This window comes from Rhinichthys klamathensis, unplaced genomic scaffold (assembly GCF_029890125.1).
Source record: "Rhinichthys klamathensis goyatoka isolate OS25496 unplaced genomic scaffold, OSU_Roscu_1.1 h1tg000206l_1, whole genome shotgun sequence".
Lineage (NCBI taxonomy): Eukaryota > Metazoa > Chordata > Actinopteri > Cypriniformes > Leuciscidae > Rhinichthys > Rhinichthys klamathensis.
In genome coordinates this window covers 2,365,027-2,391,549 of record NW_026606731.1, presented here as the reverse complement: position 1 = coordinate 2,391,549, position 26,523 = coordinate 2,365,027, and the positions used below count along the sequence as shown (strand labels likewise).

The 26,523-nt window shown below is 36.6% G+C and overlaps 3 protein-coding genes across 5 annotated transcripts in view; 2 read left to right on the top strand and 1 right to left on the bottom strand.

Annotated features, from left to right (window-relative positions):
* The first annotated feature begins 1,894 nt into the window (after positions 1 to 1,894).
* Positions 1,895 to 11,505, top strand: appbp2 (amyloid beta precursor protein (cytoplasmic tail) binding protein 2). The gene is made up of 13 exons (XM_056263420.1): positions 1,895 to 2,263; positions 4,201 to 4,289; positions 6,549 to 6,700; positions 6,781 to 6,904; positions 7,273 to 7,441; positions 7,519 to 7,608; positions 7,702 to 7,769; positions 7,870 to 7,975; positions 8,071 to 8,195; positions 8,870 to 8,955; positions 9,173 to 9,363; positions 9,551 to 9,716; positions 11,127 to 11,505. The coding sequence occupies exons 1-13, from the start codon at positions 2,126 to 2,128 to the stop codon at positions 11,387 to 11,389; spliced, it is 1,767 nt and encodes a 588-aa protein (XP_056119395.1). The 5' UTR covers positions 1,895 to 2,125; the 3' UTR covers positions 11,390 to 11,505.
* A 3,590-nt stretch (positions 11,506 to 15,095) lies between these two features.
* On the bottom strand, positions 15,096 to 16,995 carry si:ch1073-145m9.1 (uncharacterized). Its single transcript, XM_056263516.1, has 6 exons — positions 16,929 to 16,995; positions 16,678 to 16,773; positions 15,775 to 15,887; positions 15,574 to 15,697; positions 15,324 to 15,496; positions 15,096 to 15,207 (listed from the first exon to the last, which is right to left on the bottom strand). The coding sequence occupies exons 1-6, from the start codon at positions 16,966 to 16,968 to the stop codon at positions 15,142 to 15,144; spliced, it is 612 nt and encodes a 203-aa protein (XP_056119491.1). The 5' UTR covers positions 16,969 to 16,995; the 3' UTR covers positions 15,096 to 15,141.
* Positions 16,996 to 20,376: 3,381 nt separating this feature from the next.
* Positions 20,377 to 26,523, top strand: part of usp32 (ubiquitin specific peptidase 32) — a 49,653-nt gene continuing 43,506 nt past the window's right edge. For all 3 annotated transcript variants that reach the window (XM_056263417.1, XM_056263418.1, XM_056263416.1), the window contains exon 1: positions 20,377 to 20,533. In XM_056263417.1, the coding sequence (XP_056119392.1) occupies positions 20,476 to 20,533 (58 nt within the window). In that variant the 5' untranslated portion in view covers positions 20,377 to 20,475. The remainder of the gene's footprint in view (positions 20,534 to 26,523) is intronic.

The window sequence follows — 26,523 nt, the reverse complement described above, 5'->3', positions numbered from 1 at the left end:
AAGCCTGTTTTTTTTTAGTTCAATGAACAATAATGAAATTACAATTAAGGAAGATTACAATTATTCTAACGAGATATAATACTTGGATAAAAATACAAAATAACCATATAGTAGGTATATAATAATAATATGTAGGATACATCGGGGGTTTTCAATCTTTTAGATGCCACAGACCCCCAAATTTGATCATCACTGTGTGAAAGACCCACATCCTAAAATTTAAAAGGCATCTTTTATAAACACCAAATTTAAACAGTGAAAAATGAATATTCTAAATGTAAAATTATAGTTTCTATTAAGTTACACATATTTTACTCACTATGAATGTAATGTTAAATGTATTATTCATTTTTATTTTAATCTAATTTATCTATTCACTTAGGCCTATTCATTTAAATCTTATTATTATTATTTTTTACAGTTTTTCTCTAGACTTATCCACAGACTCCTATTACTCTCTTGCAACCCCAGTTCGAAAACCCCTGGGAATACCTGTCACTGTGCGGCACAAAGGAATACATAATCTACATTAGGAGGGAGGTAGTTTGAAATCTAGTCCGATAAGTATCATTTACACTAATTGGGTGAAAAAACATACAACTGATTTCAAAGGATTTTCTTATGATACTGCTAAATGGATTTTACTAGTAGTGGCCAGTAGGTGGTGCCCACCTTCAATTCCTGCTCGGCAGGGTATGGAATGCCAAAGCTGACGAAATAAGAAATAAATAAACACATAAATAATATAAAAAGAAATGTAAAAAAAAAAAAAAAAAAACTAAACAAAGTCAATAAAATGCATAAATAATTATACAAATATATGTAAAACAAAATGTAAAACGCAAATAAATGTCTATTTATTCTGTATTTCCTTATTCCTTATTTTTGTATTTTTTTCCACATTCATTTTTTTTATTTTTTTTATAGTACATTTATTTAGTTCCACATTTATTTATTTATATATGTATTTATGTCTACATGTATTTCTTTCCAAATGTATTTCTTTTCGGTGTGACCTATGCTATGGGTGTGACCAAACAAAATGCAAGAGGTGTGTGGACAAGTGGAAATAAATAAATGTATAAATAAATAAATAAATAAATGAAAAAATAAATAAATATGGAAACAAAGTTACATTTATTTTACATTTTAATTTACAATTAAATTTACATTAAAAACATTTAAATAGAATTATAAATAAATAAGGAAATAAAAGTATAAACACAAGTTTATTTTTGTTTTTTACATTTCTTTGTATATTTATTTATTTCTTATTTCGGCAGCTTTGGCATTCCATAACATGGTCATGGATGGTAGTAGGCTGTCTCACATGGGGAGGAACATCCACAAGGCATCTCCTTCTATTCTAATCTATTCTTACATATATTTAGATCAATGCAAAATAATAAATACTTTGTCATTGTCTATCGAGTTTTCTGACTTGCAGTATGACGTACGTACTACAACCCGGAAAAAAAGTACCCCCTCAGATTTTAAATTTTACGGTTCTACGAATAACGAATACAGTATTCCATCTTTTTAGTAAGTGTTTTGATTGCTTTTATTTTCAAATTATTTATTCCTTTTTAGGATTTTAGATTTTTGTGAACTTTTGACAAAAATCTGTTTAATGCAGGATGAGTTCAATCTTTTCGTTCCATTTTCCCAGAAAAGAAAGGTTGTACATTGTAAATATGTATACTTACTAAAGGTTAATTTTGTTTCCTGACACATTAACATTAAAATGGCTAATAGATATATGACAAAAAAAAAATTGATTACTCTTGAGAGATTCCCATCGTCCTCCCTGCGGCCGTTATTTTGAACTACAGTCAAATGCGCGTTCACTGAGTTCGAACGGAGCTCTAGCGCTACGTCATTGCCTAAAGTGTCATAGAGTGGGCGGGGCATCTCGATCGGGGATGAGCTTTAAACATGAGAGCATAACCTTAGGGTTGTGTTCCCTATCACTACAGTCCGTTTCAAACTCAAAAAGCGCTTCCAGCTGCGGGGGTGTATGAGGAGCATCAGTGTAAAGAGTCGTACCTCGATCAGGTAGCGAAGGAGGTAAAAGTAGGAGTGGAAGAGGGGGGGGCTGTGGTTGGATTTAGTGAAAGAAAACAATATGGCCGCGGTGGAACTGGAATGGATCCCTGAGACCCTGTACAACACCGCTATCTCAGCTGTGGTAGACAACTACGGCCGATCGCGACGGGATATTCGCTCTCTGCCTGAAAATATACAGTTTGATGTGTACTACAAGGTAAGAAGGACAGTGAATGAGTGCATTGCGAAACAAACGTAAAAGCATCTGACACTTTTCACTAGCAGCTTGGCTAACAAAAACTGACCCAAGCTCTCAGTGCAGCGCTAGTTATGAGAGACTCGAGCTACGAGACGATTTAACCGTTAAGGGTTTCTAGTTTAAGAGTACACTCATGTCATTTCTGTGTGTCAGTTTAGGTTAAGACTGATTGAAGTGCACACTATGTCCCAGTTATCTTAGCCTGTAGCTTATCTGCTGCTGAATGAGATATAGCTCTCTGGGTCAAGACTAGTTAAACATAAAACACTATGACATCTCACGTTTTAACCTGTTAACCTTATTTATGGCTACTACCTATAATGGCATGCGAGTATTTAAACCATAACCGTGTTTCTAACGAATTCACAAGTTTTGTATGACATAATTGACATCTGCAAATATGGGTTGACTGGTTTGTCACCAACTAACGTTTCTGTGAAAACAATTAATAAACAGAAAAGACAAAAGTGACTACTATAATATGGTTCCAATATTAACATGAACTAACAATGGAAAAATACTTCTAAAGCATTTATTAATCTTAGTTAATGATTTACTTGCCAATGATTTTGTAAATGACTTCTTGATGTGAGAGTTGTTGGAGTTTTTTTTTGGAAAAAGAGATGATTTTCTAAAACCACATAACTAATGGGACCAAATTACTTATTTTATCTCATATAAATCGTTATGTAAAATGAAATATGCTCAATGCATCAAATATTTGCATTGCTCATGCATTTTAAGACCACTTCGTGTGACCTGCTTGACTTGCCCTCTTGTCTTTTTAATTTGATTTGCCTTTTTGGACATATGTGATTAGACCAATCCCACTGTTTTGTGTTCAAAGGCTTTCAGAGTTTGTTGTGACAAATGACCTTAAATCTTTCATCATTCCTCAGTCATTAGACAATAAATATTCTGCATTTCTGTATTGCCTAACTGAGTTTGAGAGAGGACTGTATTTATAATTTGGTTTGAAGATATAGTTAAATGACGAATCAAGTTTAACTGGAACCCATTAGATTAGACCAGAGAAGGCTTATTGACGTAATTATTCTTTCTCTAGGTAGTTTGGAGACTTTAGATTTTTATTTTGCTTAAAGGAGAGATCTGCTTAAGCAGTGGTTCTCAAACACTTCTGCAAACTTCCAAGGGGATGTAAAGATTACTTAAGATTTAAAATAAGACAAAACAAGCTTGGAAATAAGACAAAATAGCAAAAAAAAAAAAAATCTATTAAAAAAGTTTTTTTGTTTTGAAGAAGAAGAAATTGTTCCCACTGTTTTGAAAATTCTAGATGAATGAAGTAGCCTAATTTTAAAAGTGTGATACCTAGATGTGGAAAAGTCATGTAAATAAAGTCTTCTAACTCGATGGGAATTTTTATAATGAATATACATTTTTGTAGTTATGCCAAGCTCTAACATTTTGCCGGGTAGAAATTGTAAGTTCAAAAATGAATATATATATAGCTATATTACAATTACAATTACAATACAATTATTTTGGAAAATTGGGGACCTTGGAGTCAAAAAGTTTAAGAACCACTGACTTCGGATGATCATAGTTTTTAGCTTCAAATTTAACAGTAAGGGTTAAATTACTCTTCTGTGTAGATAATTTGACCATTTAATCATTACATTATTTTTCATTTCTTTGTAAGATCAGTCAATTTGGTGTCGAAAACCAAATGTGCCATAACACAAACAAAATATTATTGGCACACGTTACATTATTGGTCTTGCACAAGCTTCCTGATTGCACATTCTGTCTTTATAATTGCTACTTTTCTTGGTTTTCTGGGCCTTGGTACCCCCAAGGGAAAGCTTGAGTTGTCTTTGTTGTGTCACATGTACAGTAGGGTCAACAATCTCACATTTCTTCTTGTGTTCCAGCTTTACCAGCAAGGCCGGCTCTGCCAGCTGGGAGGGGAGTTTTGTGAGCTGGAGGTCTTCGCTAAAGTCCTCAGGGCCTCTGACAAAAGGTAATTGACAGCTGAGTGAATCTGTCAAGGTAATATAGGTCAAAGCCATACCTTAATGATGTGTATATGGCCAGACTGAATGAGATAGTGTGTGTGTATTTTGGTCTGATGATTCAAATCTCACATGATGTATATGGTACAAGCCTTCATTGGCATCTTTCTTTGCCAGACTTGGTTGAAGACTAATATATGTAGTGATGGTCTTTGTCATGATGCAGAAACCAGCAAAAATGAAATCCTCTACTAATTTATCAAAGCTATATTTTAAGCTGCCATTACTCTAGTCTTCAGTGGCACATTATTCTTCAGAAATCATTCTAATGCTGATTTGGTGCTCAAGAAACATTTCTTATTATTATTATTATAAATTTTGAAAACAGTTGTGCTACCTAATATTTTTGTGGAAATTACATTGATCAAAATTGACAGTAAATTCTTTTTAAATGTAATGCATCTTGGCTAAATGAAATTATATTAAGAGTTATATGCATTGGCTTTATTTAAGCCAATCTGCTCTCTAGATATCAGCTTAAAGGTCCCCTGACATGGGGTTATTTTATTATTTTATAATGTTTCCTGGGTTGCCCTTATAATGTTAGTATGTTTTTTAGATCAAAAATAGTCATAATTTAGAAATAAAAGGCATTTTTCCTGTTTGAAGGGGCGTGTCTGCTGTGGGATTCAGTGTAACCGCCCACTGCTGTGATTGGCTAACATGCTTGCAAATGAAATAGCTACATATTACACGTGAAACTCTCTCGAATACTTTTACTACAGCTATTATACGTTTTTACTATAACAGCTATCGAGATTAACGAATTGTGAGAAGTTTTTAAAGTATTTAGATCTATTCCCATCACATAAAATGTTGCCGTGATGAGCATTGAGCAAGCAGATGACAGTCTGTTGATCGCGAGAATGAAGATCTTATCATTGCAACGCAGTTTCTGCACTCTCTCTAATGCTTTCACCAATGCAAACACGATGATGTACATACAGTAAGAGCTTCGTTGTGATGTGTAACGTGCGACATTGATTTCATAACGTGTTGTCCAGATAAACTCGCGCTGTGTGGAAAGATTGTTCTTTGATCGCTTTCTGTATAATTTGTTCACAATTTAAATAAGATTATTTTCATCCTACTAAAAGAAACGATGTGAAGTTGATATTTTAGTCACTGGCTTGACTTGCATAAACAGTATTGAACGATTTTGAGAGAAAGATTTCGGTAACACTTTACAATAAGGTTCATTTATTAAACATTAGTTAATGTATTAACTAACATGAACTAACCATGAGCAATACATTTGTTACTGTTTTTGTTAATCTTTGTTAACGTTAGTTAATACAAATCCAGCTGTTCATTGTTTGTTCATGTTAGTTCACAGTGCATTAACTAATGTTAACAAGATTTTAATAAAGTATTAGTAAATGTTGAAATTAACAAAGATTAACAAATGCTGAAGAAGTATTGTTCATTCTTAGTTAATGTTAACTAATGAACCTTATTGTAAAGTGTTACCAAGATTTCCTGTCTGAACTTGAACAATTAGGCTACACATCAGAAATTGTTGCTTGGTAGCTCGATCGATTTATTTTCAGACGTTCATCGAGGCCAGCTCTGTATTGGCCCAAGTTGAGGAAACAGTCAAAATTAACCCATTGTTTCTTCAGAGGCTCGGATGAAGGAACTAAAAAATACTTTTGTGTTCATTTGTACATCGAACACTGATGCACTGCCATGCTTCGCTCGTTTGCAAGCCATGATATCTCTCGAGGAAAAACTCTAATCGCGCTCGCACGTTCGTACTTCCTAGCTCATTTTCTCATGGGCGAGCCAAATTCTCTGGGCGGGCAAAGCAGAGAAAGGGGAGGTTACCTTTCCTCCGTATGATGTCATACGGAGGAGATTCAAGATCAGCCCGTCTGAGCTTTCATTTTCTCAAAGGCAGAGAAAGATAGCCAAAGCTCGGTTTACACCGATTGAAATTTCTAGCCACTGGGGGACCATATACAGGCTAGGGGAACTCATATTAATGTTAAAAAAACTCAGAAAGTGGAAATTTCATGTCAGCGGACCTTTAAAAAACTGAATTGGTCCAACTGTAGTAGTAATATGCTACTATAATATTTGTCATTGCATAAGGTTAAAGAATTATCCCTATACCCCCTATAACCTCACCTCAGAAAAAAAATGTGTAAGTCACTTTTAACATGGAGACTGATTAGATGAAAGACAGAACATGTTTTCTTCCACAGGCACCTCTTACACCACTGCTTCCAGGCTCTGATGGACCACGGTGTGAAGGTCGCTTCAGTCCTGGCCAACTCCTTCAGCCGCCGATGTTCATACATCGCAGAGTCAGATGCGCACGTGAAAGAGAAAGCTATACAGTTTGGCTTTGTTTTAGGTATGGTGCTCACTTTTCTGCTCTTTCAGCTTATAATAACAAGCTGTTGTAATTGTAATAATACTTTTCTTCCATCTCAGGTGGCTTTTTATCAGATGCCGGTTGGTATGGAGATGCAGAGAAAGTCTTTCTGTCTTGTCTCCAGCTGTGCACATTACACGATGAGGTTCTTCACTGGTATCGTGCTGTGGAGTGCTGTGTGAGGTGAGTAAATGTGTCAGCTTGAGTCTCTTCTAGCAGTAAATGGTCAGTTAGTCATTTCAACAGTACTTGTGTCCCAAATGACGCACTATACATTGTGCACTATACATTGTGCACTATGTACTCAACCATGTTGTGTATGATTTTTATAAGGCTATTTTGTCTGATCCCCCCTCCCCGTCCGTTACGTAATTAAAGCTGTGACAGTTGAGGGCATGAAGTGTCCAATATTCCACACTTCGTTTTTTCATTTAATGAAGTGCATCATCTGGGTATTTAAAATGTGATACACACTACTCACACTATTTATACTACAAAACAGCATAGAATAGTGAATCTTACTAATGTGTTATTGGGCCTTTGTGTGCCAGGTTACTTCATGTGCGTAATGGCAACTGCAAATACCACCTGGGAGAAGAGACTTTCAAACTGGCCCAGTCTTACATGGACAAACTAGCCAAACACGGCCATCAGGCTAATAAGGCTGCCCTGTATGGAGAATTATGTGCCCTGCTATTTGCCAAAAGCCACTATGATGAGGTAAGTCCCAATGCAACAATACCAGAAGTCTGTTTGGAGAACGGCTGCTCTACAGTTGTGTTCCTTATGTGTTTTAGGCTTATAGGTGGTGTATAGAGGCTATGAGGGAGATCACTGTCGGCTTACCTGTGAAAGTAGTAGTTGATGTTCTCAGACAAGCCTCTAAGGTCAGTGATTGCTGGATGTTGGAGTTTTTTTTAAATAGATGTAAACTTCCGATCCATTGTCACATTACGTCATCATGAAATTGATCTCTGCAGGCTTGTGTTGTTAAGCGGGAGTTCAGGAAAGCTGAACAACTGATAAAACATGCAGTTTTTTTGGCACGGTAAGAACTCCCATGCATATTTAAAGCGCGGGTGATGGTGAAATTATGTTTGATTTTACACCGATGAAATGCTTTATATATTCCCACATTTTGTTTCCAGGGAACATTTTGGGCACAAGCACCCAAAATACTCAGATACACTACTAGATTATGGATTTTATCTCTTAAACGTGGATAATATCTGCCAGTCAGTGGTCATTTACCAGGTGAGCTAAGAATTATTTAAAATTTGGGTTCTTTGCAAGTATAAATAAAACATTTTCTCATTCGCTGAAAAACAATGTGTGTTTTCTACCTTCAGATTGCACTCGATATTCGGCAATCCGTGTTTGGAGGAAAGAATATTCATGTTGCAACTGCACATGAGGACCTGGCGTATTCGTCCTACGTCCATCAGTACAGCTCTGGAAAATTCGATAACGCACTGTGAGTGTCTCAATCCTGTCCGGAGTGCATTAGAGAGTTAATTTAGAGAATTATGATGACATCTGGGTGGGTAAATGAACTATATCAATGATTCCTGTACTGCTACTCAGTGCTTACATTCATATGCTTCTAAATAGAATTATAGGACACATAGATTGTAGATGATTCATAAAACGACGACTCTTATGAGCAGGTTCTCTTAATGAATTGTTTAAAAATAATGTTATCCATTTGAATCATTCTGAATAAATCCTTCATTAAATTAACTTTTTTTTTTTTCACAAAAATCTGTAATCTTGGGTGACGTGGCATTCCCATGCTCTAAAAACAGAATTCATTAGGCAACACTGAACAATACATAATCGTTCAGACAAACATTCCTCCTATTACGATCACCATGAAAATATGAATAATTTAATTGGTGTCTTGGGTCACTTCTTGAAAAGCAAGCTGCCAGTTTCCAAGATGAAACTTTGTATTTTTGTTTGCAACTAATCTCGTATGAACTTTTATACCATTTCATGTGTCCCTCGAGTGTTAAGAAGTCCATGACACAGATGTCCAGTAGTTGCCCTAACCTTTAACACAATTAAGTTGTTCTTTTAGAATTGTTTTTTTCTTGGAAGTGTTTATCGAATAACCTACCAGTTTCATACTTTGAATTTTGCTTTTAGATTCCACGCAGAACGTGCCATAGACATCATAACTCACATTCTCCCTGAAGACCATCTGCTTCTGGCCTCGTCCAAGAGGGTGAAAGGTGAGACTAGCACTTTGAAAAGCTTTCATAACTCCCCTCATTCACAGCTGCATTACTGGAATGACAACATTAAGATGGTAGCATTGGTTCAAAGTAGCATTATCTTTTCACTCTTCAGTTTGTTTAGGGTTGTGTTTTTTTTTTTTTTTTTTTTTTTACTTAATTGAAAAATCATGTTACTTCAGTCTAATTTGTAATTCTGATGTTACATCTCAAGCCCTAATCCTGGAGGAGATTGCCATCGATTGTCATAACAAAGAAACAGAGGAACGCCTCCTGCAGGAGGCCCATGATCTGCACCTCTCCTCTCTCCAGTTGGCCAAAAAAGCCTTCGGAGAGTTTAACGTTCAGACGGCGAAACACTACGGCAACCTGGGCCGCCTCTACCAATCCATGCGCAAATTCAAGGTTTTTATTAGTTCCTCCTTATTTAAACCTGTGAGAATGTTACCATTAATAATATATGGAAATCACCACAAGTGGACCGTTGTGAAAGCCATGTGTTTTTTTCTATTGTGTAAGCCAAACTCAACAGAGTGCTTTTGAGGTCGCTGTTGGGCTGACTGACCTTTCCATGGTGTGATTTGTAATGCAGGAGGCAGAGGAGATGCACATCAAGGCCATTCAGATCAAGGAGCAGCTGTTGGGACAGGAGGACTATGAGGTGGCTCTGTCAGTGGGACACTTGGCCTCGCTCTATAACTATGACATGAATCAGTACGATGATGCCGAGCGCCTCTACTTGCGCTCCATCGCTATTGGTGAGGGTTACTTCTGTAGTTGCATTTTGGGTGGACATGCATGACATTCCTGTTCAGTTGTTGGTCTTTTTTTAAATTATTGTTATTTATGTCGGTTGATATTGGACATATTTGTTGGACAAAATTGTTTATTTAATTATGCTCATTTCCACTATTTTTGCATTTTGTTTGCCTTTGCCGCCATCAAATGCTTAATTAGTTGTTGTTTTTTTATTTTACATTTAAAAAAATATATATATTTTTTTAATTCATTTATATTTTTTAATTTATTTAATGTTTAAATTTTAACTATGTTAAAACCAAATCTCAAAATGAATATCCATTTTTCATAATGTACATAATGTAATATAATTAAGTCACTTGGAACATTTTAAATGATTGATTTTTGTTTTGTTTGTTTTTATATTTATTTAGACTTTTTTTAAGTTCCAAGAACAGCATGTGTGACCCTTGCTGGCAAAATGAGACGCAATGAGCAAATTTTTTAAAAGTGAGTTATTGTTATATATAGTCCGCAAAATACATTTTGAGAAAAATCAAGTTAAAGTTTTCTGAAGGTTCCCAAACAAAATCACCTAGCAATCATACCTTAAAATCCCTGGTAATAAGACCAAATTTGGTCTTATTACCAAAACCATATATCTATAAGAAAAATAGATATTCAACTTTTTTTTTTATGATACCACAATTGTTTGATTAACATGAAACAGACAGCCTATATTAAGACCTACTGTACCCACAGATCTAATATAATGTTATATTTTCCCCAACAGTTAAACAAATGTTCACTTAAGACAACAGATAATGTTTGCGTGAATATCGCCAAGACAGAAATTTAGAAAAACTGTAATTGAGTGTATATCGGGATCGCGCGCTCTCTGAGGCGTCTTTGTGCGCACGCCTTTGATATAATGATTGTTTTGTTTACATCAGCATGAGTTTGAAAATCACATTTCATTGGTTCAGACTCACGTCATCGAGAATTCGCTATGAATATTCACAAAGTTGGAATGCTGCGCTTTAAAACGATACCAAACTTGTGCTTCAGGGGAAGTGCCAGTCATCAAGAAGTGAGCAAAGAAAAACAGCATTTTTCATGGACAAAGGAAAGGTACTCCTCTCAGAAAACGTACAAAGAAAGATACTTTGAGATGTTTAACTACTATTTGGAGCATTGGGATCACTAGACAAGGGCTTAATCAACTTATTTTTGGGAAAACCTCAAATTCAACCAAAAGAAGTAGCTCGGAAGTAGTAAGTTCTGACTCATTTTGCCAGCACGTCACATTTATTTGAAATAAGCCTTTGTAACAATGTAAAAAACTGTTTTCTTACTGAATAAAAGGATTAATTTCTTCTTCAAGTGTAGAATCTTGTTCTTAACATAAACTATTCGTCTATTTCCTGCAGGCAAGAAGCTGTTCGGGGAGGGTTACAGTGGACTGGAATATGACTACAGAGGCCTGATAAAACTGTACAACTCAGTTGGAAACTACGAGAAGGTCTTTGAGTACCACAATATTCTGTCCAACTGGAATCGTTTAAGGGACAGGCAGTTTGCAGTAGCCAACGCGCTGGAGGACGTCAACACAAGCCCGCAGGTCACAGAGCAGGTGGTGCAGTCTTTCCTGCTTTCCCAGAGCCACGGTGCCGGACGCTCCTGCTTGGGCTAACGGCTGGGAAGCCTATCGCACTGCCCACCTGAAACATATAGATGTGCACATCCACCCACATTTCACTCCTTCACACCCATTTATTCACAAGTAGTCAAGACGGGCAGGGAGTGTGATCATCATCTTGAGCTTCTCAAGCTCTTGGACTGTCAATTCACTTGTACCAGCCACTCCCCATGCCCATTTTCCTTAAAATGGGAGAAAAACCATGACATCTTTCCAACCATGACATCTTTCCGACCATGCTAACACTCTTGATGGATAAGCAACCATTCATTGAATCGGTTCACTCTTCTTGCAACTTCAAAGAACCAGACCATTTCTCTGACTTCAAGTGGAGTTGAATTAAAAAAACAGAAGTCCAACAAAGACTGAAAACACACCCTCTGTTCTTTTTTTTATTTTGTATTTGAAGGAGAGTTGTTCCACACTACAGAAATACTTGTGCTCTCCGAAAATGCACCCATAGAAGGAGATTTGACGAAATAAAAGCTCCGCCGTTTCTATAACCGAGTGAGGGAACATCCGTAGATGTCCGTGTCCCCATTAACACGAGGATTAGAGCTTGACTTCATGTAATGCAAAGCTTTGCATTTGAGGATTACCTGTGTGCTCTCTGGAAAATGAGACCAGCCATGTTACATTATGGACCATTATGTTTATTTTTGCTTTTTTTATTATTAATTCATGTCATGTGTGGAATTTATGGACCAGTGGGTTTACGAATGCTCTAGATACCTTGTTTTAAGTTCTCTTCTGGTTTTGTATTCCCTTAGTACTGACATAGCTTATTTTAAACTGCCAATAATTTATATGCAAGGTATGCTACAACTTGTAGGTGTAACGTTGCAAACAGATGAGCCAAAATAACTTCTGTTAATAATTATAATACGTGTGTGACCACATTAAATTGCCATATATAAACTAAACGGAGTGGGAGGACGAGTTCACAAAGCTGGCTTTCTGTCATAGCAAAGCCTTATTCATCCATACACACACACACAATATAAGCTGGAGCGGTGATAGTTACGGGACCAGGTTACCCAGGTCGTTGTTGTTTTCCTTTCAGAGCTCGGCCCCGGGTGGCGTAGATTAACACCCCTGGCCCACTGCCAGCTGACTGGACACACCAAAAAAAAGGGCTGAGCGCAGCACCTGTCATTGTAAACCTGCGGTATAGTGCGCAGGGGTGTGAATCCACACACAGTTGTGTAGTAGCAGTGCAATATTTTGCTGAATGCACCTGTACCACACTCCAAATCCAATCAGTCTGACTCATTTCACTGCCGCTCCTTTGTCAAATATCCAAAAGCCACTCAGACTCGCAACCAAGTTGACAAGGAGAACATTTTAAGTTGAATGAGGACTGTTGCGATTAAATTGGCAAATTTTTTTCCTCATAGTGAACTCATTGCTTTTTTGCTGAAACAAAGCCTTGCTTCAGGCTAGTCATGTAGAATGTGCTGTTAACGTCTTGCAGCTTTTTTAGCCCTTGATCACGGCTGCAGCACCAGGACCCCAGCTCGAGCTGAAGTCCCAGCCTTAGTCTTAAAGGACTCTCAGCTGGTGGGGATCTAATTTGTCAGCCTTTTTCAAATAGCTTGCTTTGGCCGAAATTTCAAACACCTTGTAAACCGAGCAAGAGATCTGCTAGAACATGTGAGGGGCGTTATTTCACTCATTTTATTGTTAAGGTTGGGGTTTGATTGTGAAGAATCAGGCAATCTCAATACCATAAAGAGACAGCAAGGGAAGGATGGGAATTTGCCTTGGTTAGAGAGATGGAATATTGTAACAAATAAACTGTGATCTTGCAAACTTGTTATAAGTGCATTTCCATTGACTATATTAGTGGAGTTCTCATATCAGATGACAGTTTCAATATCAGATGTGAAAATAATGCACATGGGAAATAAGCTTGGTGGATGTAGAAAGAATTGCGTAGCTCTGATTGCTTCCTTCTGAATGTCGATTCAAGGGCTCATTTGTCAACCTCAAGTGGCATTTCATGGTTAGCAAGATGGTTGATCAAATCCATACTGTTTTTAAAAAAAGTCAGAATAGGCCACAGTCCCCCAAAAAACAAAGGTGCTTATGGGTCAAACGTTCTATTTCTTTGCATGTTTAAGTAATTGTATATAGAAGTAGATGCATAGCTACAAGTGGTTATTGTCCCAGTGAGCTCCATAGTGACAGAAAAACAATCTTATACTGAGCAGTTAATGTCCCATGAAACAAGAGAACAATGACTCGAAAGTGATCACGGAAATGAATAAATAGCATCCTCTGACAATAAAAGCAATCCTGTCACTACAACCCTTCACTTTTCTTCTAAATCTGCCCTCAGAGTTGGAGAATGTATTTACGGGTTGATAACGATAAAGTGGGGCCTTTTTGATGCTAATTATCTTAACGAAGTCCTTGGACGTGCTGACACGTGTAGATTGTGACATAGCCAAAGTGCTGTTTCAGATGGACGATGGCGATCCTTGAAGTAACGACCTATGAGTGGATGTGACCTTTTTATGATTTTGTTTTAAAGACCTGTTCGTGTCTATATCCATTGGAGACACTCTAGGAGCGTTTGGCTAAAAAAAGAGGAAAATTGTGTTGTTTAACATTGATACTGACTGTTACCCTGGAAATGTCAGTAACCTGTGCCACAGTGAGCCTCTGCTTGGATATTCTTCAGTCATTGGCTTTATGTAACTCACTCCCAGTAGAGTCTGCTGTACATTGTACATCTGTAACCACCAAATCATTATTAAACTCATTTGTATCCACCATTGTGAAAATCTGTAACTACTTCTAACACAAAAAACAATATAGAGCTGTCTTATAGACTACAATGAGCAATATTGCTTCTGAAGTATTAAAATTGCTTTATTTTTGGCCTTTACATGATTATTCTTCACCTGTTTCTGAAGTCAATGTGATATGTTTGAGTCTATGACTTGAATGCAACGGGATCCTACAAAAAACACTCTTTCGGATGGATTGGTGGCTGAACAAAAAATTGAATAAAAGACTGTACTCGGCATGTGTACCTCTGTAAAATTAATGACCAGGTGTTTCTTTTTAAGAAAATCCTCTCAAATGACTGTATCCATCCTAAAACATGGACGTTTTTATGGGATTTTCTTAGAATTTTTATTTTTTTTAATGGAAAATTTCAACAAAACAATTACAACAGAACAGATAAGAGTAGCCCAGGCAAGATTAAAACGTATATAAGACACAGTGTTCATAAATTACGAAGGGGAGGAGGTAAAAAATAAAATAGTACGATTATTTTATAATTAATACTTGTATTAAGCAAAGATACATTAAATTGATCAAAGGTGACAGTAAATACTTTTTTGTTGTTACAAAAGATTTTTATTTCAAAATAAATGCTGTACTTTTGAATTATCCATTCATCAAAAAAAAAAAAAAAAATCACAGTTCCCCACCAAAAAATCTTGAGCAGCAAATCAGCCTAGAATAATTTCTGAAGGATCATGTGACACTGAAGACTGGAGTAATGATGCTGAAAATGTAGCTTTTGACATTTTAAAATATATTCAAATAGAAAACAGTTATTTTAAATTGTAATACTATTTCATAATATTACTGTTATACTGTACCGGAAGTGCAGTATTTAAACTTTTGAACGGTAGTGTATATTATATTAGTAGTTAATAAAAAATATTTTTTGTATACACACAAATTTATATATATATATATATATATATATATATATATATATATCCCTAGTTCTTCTTTTCTTCCTCTTCATCCAACAATAAGAATTTCATATGGGTTACGATGCACCACATCTGCAAAATGACACATGAACAATTACTGTTTACACACAGATCCCTCTATTGTGACAGTAAAAGCATTAATATTGCTGCCATAATTTATGATAATGCTGGGTAAACGTGCTCCTTACCTCAACTGCAAAGCACAGCAAGCGTCCTGCTGCCAGCACCAGAATCCCCAGAGTCTGTAGCCAGTATGGGGCATAGAGAGCATGAGACAGCACCTCATGCTGGTAGCCATACAGCCACACAGGCAAAACATGGAGACCTGCTATTGTCAGGATTCCCAAAGGTGTCTTGAAGCCTGCGTGAAGAATAACACTATTCATTCTGTGCTTCCAAAAATCTTAATGTTTAAAAAGAACAAATATCTTGTGATACCTTTTGCCATCACTGCCTGCACCCAAACTGGGCTCTTTGTGAAAGTGTTCTTCCACTGGGCACATCTGGCATTGTGGTTGCACACAAATACACACCACTCTAATGAACACACCAGCCAGCCCCACTTCACAAGCACAGAGTATAAAGTGAAAATTTCTAATACAATTATGTTCGTGACAAACAAGTACTGACTGAACTTACATCATAAAGCATGTTCCAGAGCATGCCACGTCCTACGTTGTCAATGACCACATCCAGCCATGCGCCGAACCTGGAGGTCTGCTGCAGCTTACGTGCCACCCAGCCGTCCACCCCTGCCACAAAGATAAAACACTAAATCAATTCATGTAAATACGAGCATTTGTTAAATATACTAATAATTTAACAAGTTTTGTTCGCCAAGGTTTTAACCTGCAGTGATATACATTTGTCAAACTGAGAGCAAAGGGTATGAGAAGTTCCTGGTTTTCCTCCATAGAACTATGATGCATTTTGCATGTTGCATGTATATATTTTCAGTAGAATAAATTATAAATAATGTATCAAATAAAGGAAAGTAAAGCTTCACTTATGTAGCATGAAATACAACAAAAATGATATGCACAATTACTTTTGTTTATAATTTACTTTAAATCATTTGAAAACATTTTCTGACCCTGCTGTAAGTTTCGTAATTGTGCCATAAAACTATTTATTGGAAAGGTTCCATGGATGCTAAAGGTTCTTCAATGAACCCACAGATGCCAATAATGAACCTTTATTTTTATTTTATTATTGGCATTTAACAAGACAACACATAATGATACATTCAATTAAAAATAAGAAATTACAGACTGTCTCAATTTAAACCCTTCCAGAACCCTCCCATCCACAAAAAAAATAAAATAAAAAATAATAATAATTGAAAATAAATTGATTAGAATAAACATTCCTCTCTCTAGTATTGGTCCTTCCTCATTCCAGTAGTAGTCAATTATTGCGTAATAGCATTAGTGTTAGGAGAACAAAGTAAACCTTTTATGTAGTCTAGGACAGGCTCCCAGGAACCTTTATTTTTAAGAGTGCACAGGCTATAATTTCCCTAGTTTTAATGTAAAAACCTACCATCCAATATAATTGATAACACATACAAGGGTACAAAATTCTCTGGGTAACTATACAGCATCCAGGAACTGAGAACAAGAAGAATCCGGATATAACCTATAAAAAAGAAACAGTTTTGTATCATAAATAGATACCATCCTTAGGGTATTTGCTGATTGAATGTGTCATGAATTAAGTGATATATTTTTGATTCTCTAAAATGAATTGTGCGGCTGAAATTAATGTATCGAAGTCACGTAATAATTACTCACCAATTACATTAGGCACATACAGCAAGACATGAATTCCCATATCGCAAGTGATGCTCTCTGCTGCTGCTGCCGCACGGTCACTCGTTTCTTATTTACATGACAGCGCACCTTGTGGAAAAGTCTTCTTCTTCTTCTTCTTGTTTATTGACGGTTGACAAACCAGCTTTTAGGTGCATTACCGCCACAAACTGAACTGGAGTGTGGAACAGCAATGAGAAAGGACCCTTACAAACTTGTCTTAAATAATAATAATAACAAAGAAAACAGAAAAAATTATAAATTAAATATTTACTTACTTAATAACTTAATTATATTCTCAAATATAATCTTGTTGCTTTTATATAGCCTATTGCAAAACCTTATCTTTCATACCTTTTCTTGCCAACAGATTTTTTTAATGCCATGTCTTGGATTACTTTTTGCTGCAGTTTTAGGAGCAACACTCGTCTTTCATTTTCATACTCTGTACAGTATAATGTTCGACTGTCTCTTCTACATTACAATAACTGCAAAACCCATTATGATGCTTTTTATTTTATGGGTAGCCTACCATTAAGTCCAGTATGACCTATACATAATCTTGTTATAATCGATTCTTCTTTTTTTCTTAATACTGTTGTGAATCGTCTTCCTTATATCCACATTTTCTTAAATATATAAATGTCTTCCTTTTTTCCTCTATCCCACATTTCCTGCTATGTATTAATTGTATATTTTCTGATAATTGCCCTGGTTTCAGATTTGCTCATGAGAATTGTGATTTCAACTTTATTGCATTTTAAAGAGTTTTTTTTTTTGTCTCATTTCCTCCTACATGTACAGGAATCCAAAGAAAATTAATGGTAATTCCTTGATTATGCAGTACGTACACTAGTTGTAATATATCCTATATAGGCTATTATAACATGTCTACAGTAAGAATTACCATATTTCAGGCTTTTTAGAGCTGCTAAAGAGTCAAGTTGGATTCCTGCACATGTAGGAATAGAAGGAAATGAGACAAGAAAAAAACTCTTTAAAATGCAATAAAGATGAAATCACAATTCTCATGAGCAAATCTGAAACCAAGGCAATTATCAGAAAAGCTACAATTAATAGCAGGAATGTGGGATACAGGAAAAAAGGGAAGTTTCTTTTACCCACTGTAGAGCCAGATTGCCACAAGCTCAGCTATAAACACCATTACATTTTCTGAAATTCTCGTTTTAACAGCTATCTGGAATTTTGGAACATATACTGCTGTTCCTACTTTTCCAAATTCTGGTTCTTTTGATCCATCTGTAAAATATCTCAAATATTACAGTATTTTTGTTTTAAGTATTGATTCACTAAATGTTTAACTGCCGTGACCTTATTTCCTTTAATGTGTGTAGCAAGGCATAGGAAACGACCATGGCACACTTTGAGTGTATTTCCACTGATCTAGACCCATTATTTGGGCCGTTCTATTTCCTGTCCATCCTTTGCTCTTGATGTTGCCTTGACTGTGTTCCCAACTTTCATGAAACACAGAGTTGGGTGTATATTCCTAAGTCCTGTTAATGATATCAATAATACATATATTTGTTGCCATCCCACTTCTATAGGCATTTCACCCATTTCAACTTTCATTCACAGGAGAAGTAAAAGCCCCAAAACACATTCTCAGAGCCTGCATTTGCATCACATCTGTTGTATCACTTGCTGTTCCATACAGCATAATCAATTCCTGATCTTATAATTGAGCAATATATGTTCTTGAGTGAACTGCAGCTTGCCCCCAATCACATTACCTGACATCTCATAAGATTTAATGCTCTTTTGCACCTTGTAATCAGTTTCTCAATATATATATTAAAAGTCAACTTTTTTATCTAGCCATGCACACTCCCAAAAAATTCACCATAGCTACCTGCTCAAGAATATGACCATAGTCTGAATCTTACATCTGTGTTTTTCTTTTTTGAAAAACACATTATTTGGGTTTTAGCTGTAGATAAACGAAATCCCCATTTCTTTGCCCACTCCTCAACCTGATGTACTGCGATGTGGACCTTATTTGCAGTGCTCATAATATTTCGTCCTCTCATCCATACTGCCCCATCGTCCGAGATTTAGTACCCATACTTGGCTCAACATTCTTAAAAATATCATTAATCACTATATTGAATAAAAGCGGACTACACACACTTACGTTTTCAATTTTAAATCTGAGACTGATGTACTTTAACCTGCATTGTCCAATCCATTGATGTTTATTCTTTCTATACTGTAGATGTTTGGGCTGAGCAATTAATTACTTCTTCTAAGAATGTCAGAAACTGATTTGTGTTCACTATTAGAGATTCCTTTGTCACCATGAATAAGCAAAAGGTCATTATGATCATTAACATTTAAATCAATCCAAAAGAGTCCATCTTCTCTGCTGTGCAAGAGTCATTCGTGTTGCAACACACTATATTCCACAGGGGGCGCTAAAAGATAAGCGTCCGGAAGCTTGTTATAAGATTTATGAAAGGTTAGCGACAAAAAGCATGTGCACTGATTTGCATAATTACTTGTCAGATCTGATTTTGTGTAGATTATACATTCCTTAAAAATAAGTCAAAACGTTTTTGTAAATTGAAATAAAACTGAGATAAAACTAAAAAATAGTGGATTATAAATGTAGCAAACTTTACGGAAAATTAGGAATGTTGCCTTGTCAACTAACTGAAATAAAATAGTTTGAAGTTTAATTACTAAAGTGACTAAAATCATAGGCTAAATAAAATTAGAAATTTAGAAATAAAAACAATAAAAGCAGAGCACATTAGGCTACTAAATGATCAAATTGCACTGGTCAAAACGTTACGCAAGACCAAAAACATTTCTGATTTATTTTAGTAGAATAAAACAATGCTGATTCTAGGTAAGAAACTTATTTAAGCAATTTTAAAGCATACACATAATGTATACGACTCAAAATGTTTCAAAACTACAACTACCCAATAACACATTTGAATAATATTTTTGGTGGGTGATGAAACGAATAAAAATAGCTGAGGGCTCTCCAGAGAAAAAATGTGCTGATTTCCAAACTAATACTATACACACAATGTGCTGGCAAAGTAAAGCAATGGTGTTGTTGCGCTGATGCAACAAGGTGCAAATTGGTTAAACTGGCTCCACACAAGCAAGCTAATATCAACCACGGATATAAAGTCGACGACTTGACAGCCAGCTCTGGGCGAAAAGCTCTTATGCGTATGCGTCAGTGTTGCGTTTCTTGCGTGAAACTGACGCTCGTACGCCCCCTGCATTCTGATTGGACAAATGTCACGTGATCAAGTGTGGATGCGTCGTCGCTTCGACGCGTCACTCGTTGATAACGCTAAGCTCTACCGCTTGACTTGAGGAACACCATACCGAGAGAGAGAGAGAGAGAGAGAGAGAGAGAGAGAGAGAGAGAGAGAGAGAGAGAGAGAGAGAGAGAGAGAGAGGGGAAAAACAAAAACAACACAAAACAAGGCAACAGGCACCGGTCACACTCTGCACATTTCTGCCATTGCAATGAAATGAGGGCACCATGGGCGCCAAAGAGTCACGGATAGGCTTCCTTTCGTTTGACGAGGCCGTTAAAAGAGGTAAGAGGTTTGAGCTTCAGCGATTATCGGCGGTCAGTCAGTTCCGCGGCAGTGCTAAGCTAGCGTTAGCAGCGTTAGCCAGCTAGTTAAGCCCACATATTAACTCTTTTTCAGCGAGCTAACAAGCCTCAACCTGTCATTTCACATAGCTGTGATGTTGCTGTTGTAAAAGGCTTGGAGGATGAAGGTGGGGCAAGCTGTTTGGTCATGTCTTTGTTTTATTGGTGTAATGTTGTTGTCAGTGGCTGTGTCACAAAACATTGTCAGCTGTCTACTTAGATTTGTCAGCATCATATTCGCATTTCCAAGCGATCAAGTTGCCCTAAATCGTCTGAGAGTGGACATCTCACTGGGTTTTGACACACAGTCAGTATCTAACTAGCAGCCTACTGGAAGTGTAACTAATCTGGGTGGTGCAGAAGCGTCCACACTGATAAACAGATTTCACTAATCTGTCAACATTTCTCAACACCTCCATAGTATTTATCATGTAGCCTATCGCACTTTATCTCTTCCTAAGCAGACAGTGGAAGTGCTTTTCCTGACACATAGAAATCTGATTTTTTTTCTAACCAGTCATTTTCTTCCTTTTTACCTTCAGTTATTATTATACTATTTGGTGTTACTTTTATGGATTTGGTGATTTTATGGAAGTGAATGTTCTTCAATAATTATAAAGTAATTGAAGAATTATATAAGTCTTGAGATAAGTATTTTTAATAAAGGCCTGTTTATCAGCACTTTGGTCTAGTTCGGTTCTTTTAAAGTGCTTTATACATACATTTTAATTTGATTTGATATAAGGCAATGACAGCCCCTGTCAGCTGTAAGTGTTTCCTCATCAAGGATGTAAACAAATAAGTTGATAGTTCACCCAAAAATGAAAATCTTTAATCATGTTCTTACCCTCATGTTGTTCCAAACCTGTATGACTTTCTTTTCTTCTGTGGAACATGAAAGATGTTTTGAAAATCTTAAAAAAAATTGTATTTTATTTATTTATTTAGTCTATACCATGAAACTCAATGGGCACATTCTGCAAAATATCTTTCTTTCCATTTTGCAGAAGAAAGTCATACAGCTTTGGAATGACATGAGGGTCAGATGATGATGTAGGCTAATAATTTTCATTTTAGGGGTAATTCTCCATTTAATACTGGTGGGAACCAAGGATACATTTTGAGAATTGGTTATCAAAAAACCCTGAATCTGAATATTGATGGGGACTGTCTCAGGTGGTTAACATCTAGAGCTGTGCGATATGGACAAAAAAGTACTATCACAATTTTTTTATCAATATTGCGATTTCGATTTTAATCATGATTTTGAAGCGATATTTCCTTACACATACTCTTTATTGACGATATTTACAGGCACCATATCTATGCATAAATGATACGTGATGGCATCGGTTATTTCTTTATGCATTTTTGAGTTTTTGTATGTTGTGCTGTTCGCAAATGCCAGTATTATCGCTGGCATTTGTTCACCTTGTTTGGGATGTGCCATTGTTATTCTATGTAAACGCACTAGATGGGCATCTTTAACATTGCACTCGTATCTCACGTTTTTTGCCGTATCTCACACATGACACAGCATTTTACACGGCACTCAAGGTAAAAGATGTTAATTCAACTTTTAAAAAACACTGACACATTTTTCACTGGCAAATTTTTCACTGGCAAACAACTGGAATCTTTCACTTTTTCAACTGGAAATTTTTCACTGGCAAAATCCAGTAATTTCAGTCGGAATCCATGCAATAGGGAATTCTGCATAAGAGTGAAAGATTTACTGAGGCAGATTTCGCAATTGTTTCAAACTGGGCATGCAGATTCTCTGTGTTTACCAAAAGTAAGCTTTACATATTGTGTGATTTACATATGTGGTTTCAATAACCTAACCAGATGCATTTACACTTGTCCAGTTTCGTCTGGAATTCGTGTCAGGCACTCCTGAAGTGGTTTGAGTGATTGAATTTAAATCCGTCTCAAATGCGTTTCGGATGGCATTTACACTCGGTCTTTTCACGATCGGATAGCTATCCGATCTGAGAAAATGCATGAAGTGACCAGGTGTAAACAGGCCCATACATCGCTACACTAGTACTGACAATAGACAGATTTTTTCCCATGAAAATGAACAGAAATTTCGCTAATGTGACGCTTCAGAGTCATACTTTTAGATTGGTTATTTAATGTTTATGTCAGTATACTCTTGATTTTTTTCTGGCAGTCATAATCACCTAACTGCTCCAGTGACCTGACAATCTGGCTGACAGGCCTTGATGCTGGTATGTTTATGTGTGTCTAATGATCGGGGTGTTGAGAGCAGGTACTGGCACCTGAGATCAAGTGCGTCAGCAAGCATTGCTTATCTTTCCCCACCTTGATGAATAAGCAGAATTTAGCTGTTGCTTTGCATAGGCATTATTTGCATTTTTGTTTCTCTTACTAGAAAACCACAGGCCAAGATACATCTGGCCAAATCTGAAACAGCTACAGAGGAATTTAGTTGTTTTTTGTCTTTTCATCTTATTGATATAATTGCTAAAGCTAACATAATGTTTCCCAAGCTAAATAGGGCAACCTGAGAGTGTTGAAGGGTTAAAAGATTGTGTGATTGTATCATACGGTTGTGTGTATGTGTGTTGGTGGGGAGAGGGAGTTAGCTGGCCCTGAGCCCGTTAGCAGAGGTAGAATTACCCTAATTGTTTCAGCTGCATCCACACTGTGGTGGCACATTTATTGAAGCTTTTTGTGCCATGCTGCCCAATAGCCAATGTTGCTGACATCACTTCATCACAATAAGGTAGTGTTAAAGGGGAATGGCATTCATGTCAGCATTTTATTGCTTGTTTTATTATTGGCTTGTTCTCAGTCATGTAATATTTTTTCTTAAATCCATCATTGTGCATTATAGACTATATTGAAATAATATCCAGGCTCCATTTATTTATTTTATATATATATATGACAATTAGTCAACCATCATGACCCATCCCTAGATAGAAAGATATATTTTTCTTTAAATATTGTCTTAAAAAACATTTTATGTTTGTAATTTCCAACTGGAAATTTTACAGCCATAATGCGACAGCTGTGAATTCATAAACACTTTTCCAGGAAAATGGTGACACATTCGTGATCAAAAACAAAGAAGAACTGTTGTCTTTCATTTATTAATACTCCTACTGTGTTATTCTTAAAAAAGGTGTGGATTGGAATCATCCATAATGTTCGTTAGTACGTAATTTGAAGGTTTTAGTCTAGTGATCATTCTCAAAGGTTTTCAGTGGCTTTCATCTAACATTCAATATACTGTTCAGTATTATAAAGGAGCTTCTAGTGTCCTAACCCTGTCGTATGTAGCCCACTGGCAATGCTGTTAGCCTTATGGGGAGCACAGGCATTCCCCTGTCAGCTTGACTGAGAGAGGGTCCTCTGAGATTCCAGGCTATCGAATCCATCTGAGATAATTGAGTCTCGTCTTCAGGAATTCATGTTTATTTATGCTGCCTACCTATAAGGGTCAGGCGTCTCATTTGTACTCAGGTCGTCCTTGGAGTCCTCTGCCCAGAATGTAAGGTTGCCACCACCTACAGACCTACGTTGTAGTAGCTTACTGGGAACTCAAAGTAGGTCATGTTTCTGGGTAATGGCACACTGAAATTAGTTTTACTGTAGGATACAGTGTATCCTGCAGGCATTCCATCAGTAACTCAGAGCTTTATGGATCTAGCTGTCTCTCCTCTGAGGGGAAGCTCTCTGACTGGACGAGGAAAGGGAAAATCAAAGAAGCTGTGAATGCTTTAGCAGTCTGTTGCTGTGCTATTTCAGAGAGTAGACCTGTCACTGAATTCCCCAGAGCAAGACAACATTTGCATTTCCTCATTTCTTTTCATCACCTTAACATGAACACCACTGAATGTGTTCCTTCGTGTTGGAAAAGGGTGGTGTATTTTTCTTTTTTTTTGGATACTTTTTTTGGAGAAGAGTTTGAATAAACAATTGAGTCAGGTATTGTAAGCGTAGAGTTATTGGAGAATAATGGAGTCAGTATAGATAAGAATAGGTTACTGTAAATACTGTGGCTCATAAAAAGGAGATCTTTAACTAGCCCTTGTAGGAAAGTGTATTTTAGTCTATCAGAGTGACCTAATTTTTACTCCAATCATTGCTTCAAGTATTTTATATGTATTTTTACGCATTTTATTTTACTTTTAAACTTATAATATAAAAATAAATGACAGTAATTATTCTGTCAATTTAGTTAACTGATTCCAATGTTTCATGCATATTTTAATAGCTGTACTGTTGTGCTATCACTCGGTCTCCCTTGGGAAACCGTCTTATGGTTTGCATATATTACTTTGGCACCTTTGGAGAGAGCAATTTGGGAATTGCTTAATAGAATTGGCTTAATTGTCTTGTAATGACCTCAAAAACTGGTCAGGAGTTCTTCCTGCACATGCACAGAAAATGTCTCGAGCATTCAGCATAGTCATTGTCATTGCCTTTTCAGTGGAACATCTGGTGCCATGATTGTGTTTATGATTTTGGGATGTTGTTCACCTCATCCGATGCTTTTCTCCCACAGATCATTATACAGAATAATTATGCTCTCTCCAGGTCTATTAAAATGCCTGTGGTGGAGAGACTACCGAGATATATTAGAGGCAGCGCATCTGCTGACCTGTCAACTTTGAAACATCTCGGATGCAGTGGTCTACTCCACGGCCATGTCTGTGCATTCTGTATCACATGAAGAGAGAGAAATCTCATTGACCACCCTCACCTTTCCCCCAGCAGTGTGTCTTTGACTATAAATTTGTGACCTGAGAGAATGGATGTCATTTGGGAATTAAAAGTTTTCTCCTGCTTTGTAAGAAAATCAACCTTTCTTCAGTCCTGAGCAATTTTTATGACCCTCAGAGCTCTAAACTGTTTTCTCAGGCAGTCCCTTTGGTTCACCCTCTGTCAAGTCCAGGAATATCCACAGTCTGTTTCCTGTCGTCATATCTTCGCAACACAGTACCCATTTCTTCCTGGTATTATAAAGACTGTGGAATGCCTATTGAGAAAATGTGCTGTGCTTAGCGATAGAGCCATATTTTGGCAAGGCTGATTTCTTGGCTGATATTTGGTTATATTGAGGCCTAAAACATTAATAAGTCTAATATGGTAATGTGGTGGAAAAATGCCAAGTAGTTTTATAAAACTCAGACTTTGGGAGGAGGTGGGGTGACTCTTATTTTTTTCTTCATTGATTTTTTTTATTTTATTTTTTGCAATTTTAATCGAATTTGGCATGTCACAACGCACAACTTTCACAATATCAACTTTCCAAAAGTATTGGATGTCGACAACTACACTTGTATGTAAACAATGTTTCTTTCCATTGACTCATTGGAAGAACCTGTTTAAGTTTGCTTTGAGCTTTTGAATATCCTCATTTGTCTGTAGTGATTTTATGCAATAAGGTGTCCTCAACATCCTGATATAGACATCATTTTTTTAAACGTCCTTACAAGATCCTTGATACAGCTCATGCAGTGTTCCGGCTCAAAGTCTCACTTTTGTGCTGAAATTGTTCTTAAACAATATTCCGTCTGAGGCTTGTGTGTCTTTCAGCATCACTGGTCACATCACAATGACTAGTGGTGGGGGAAAAAATCGATTCTGTTCAGTATCGCGATATTTTGCGCCCGCAATTATATCGATACAGTAGCGCAAAGTATCGCAATATTTAATTATAAAATTATCTGTTTTACTTCCGGGTTTTCTCGGAGTTTACTCTGATAATTTACATTCGCCTATTACATCCACAAGGAAGCGCTTGTTGCGGTGCTTTGTTGTCGTGCATTCAACTGGAAATTCAAATGAAAATGTAGATGCCAAGTGTAAGTTTAGCATAGATACATTTCCACTCGCTGAACCCTGACTGAGCGCTTGAGACTTTCGCTCTCCGTGACTCCGTCAAGCGATCAT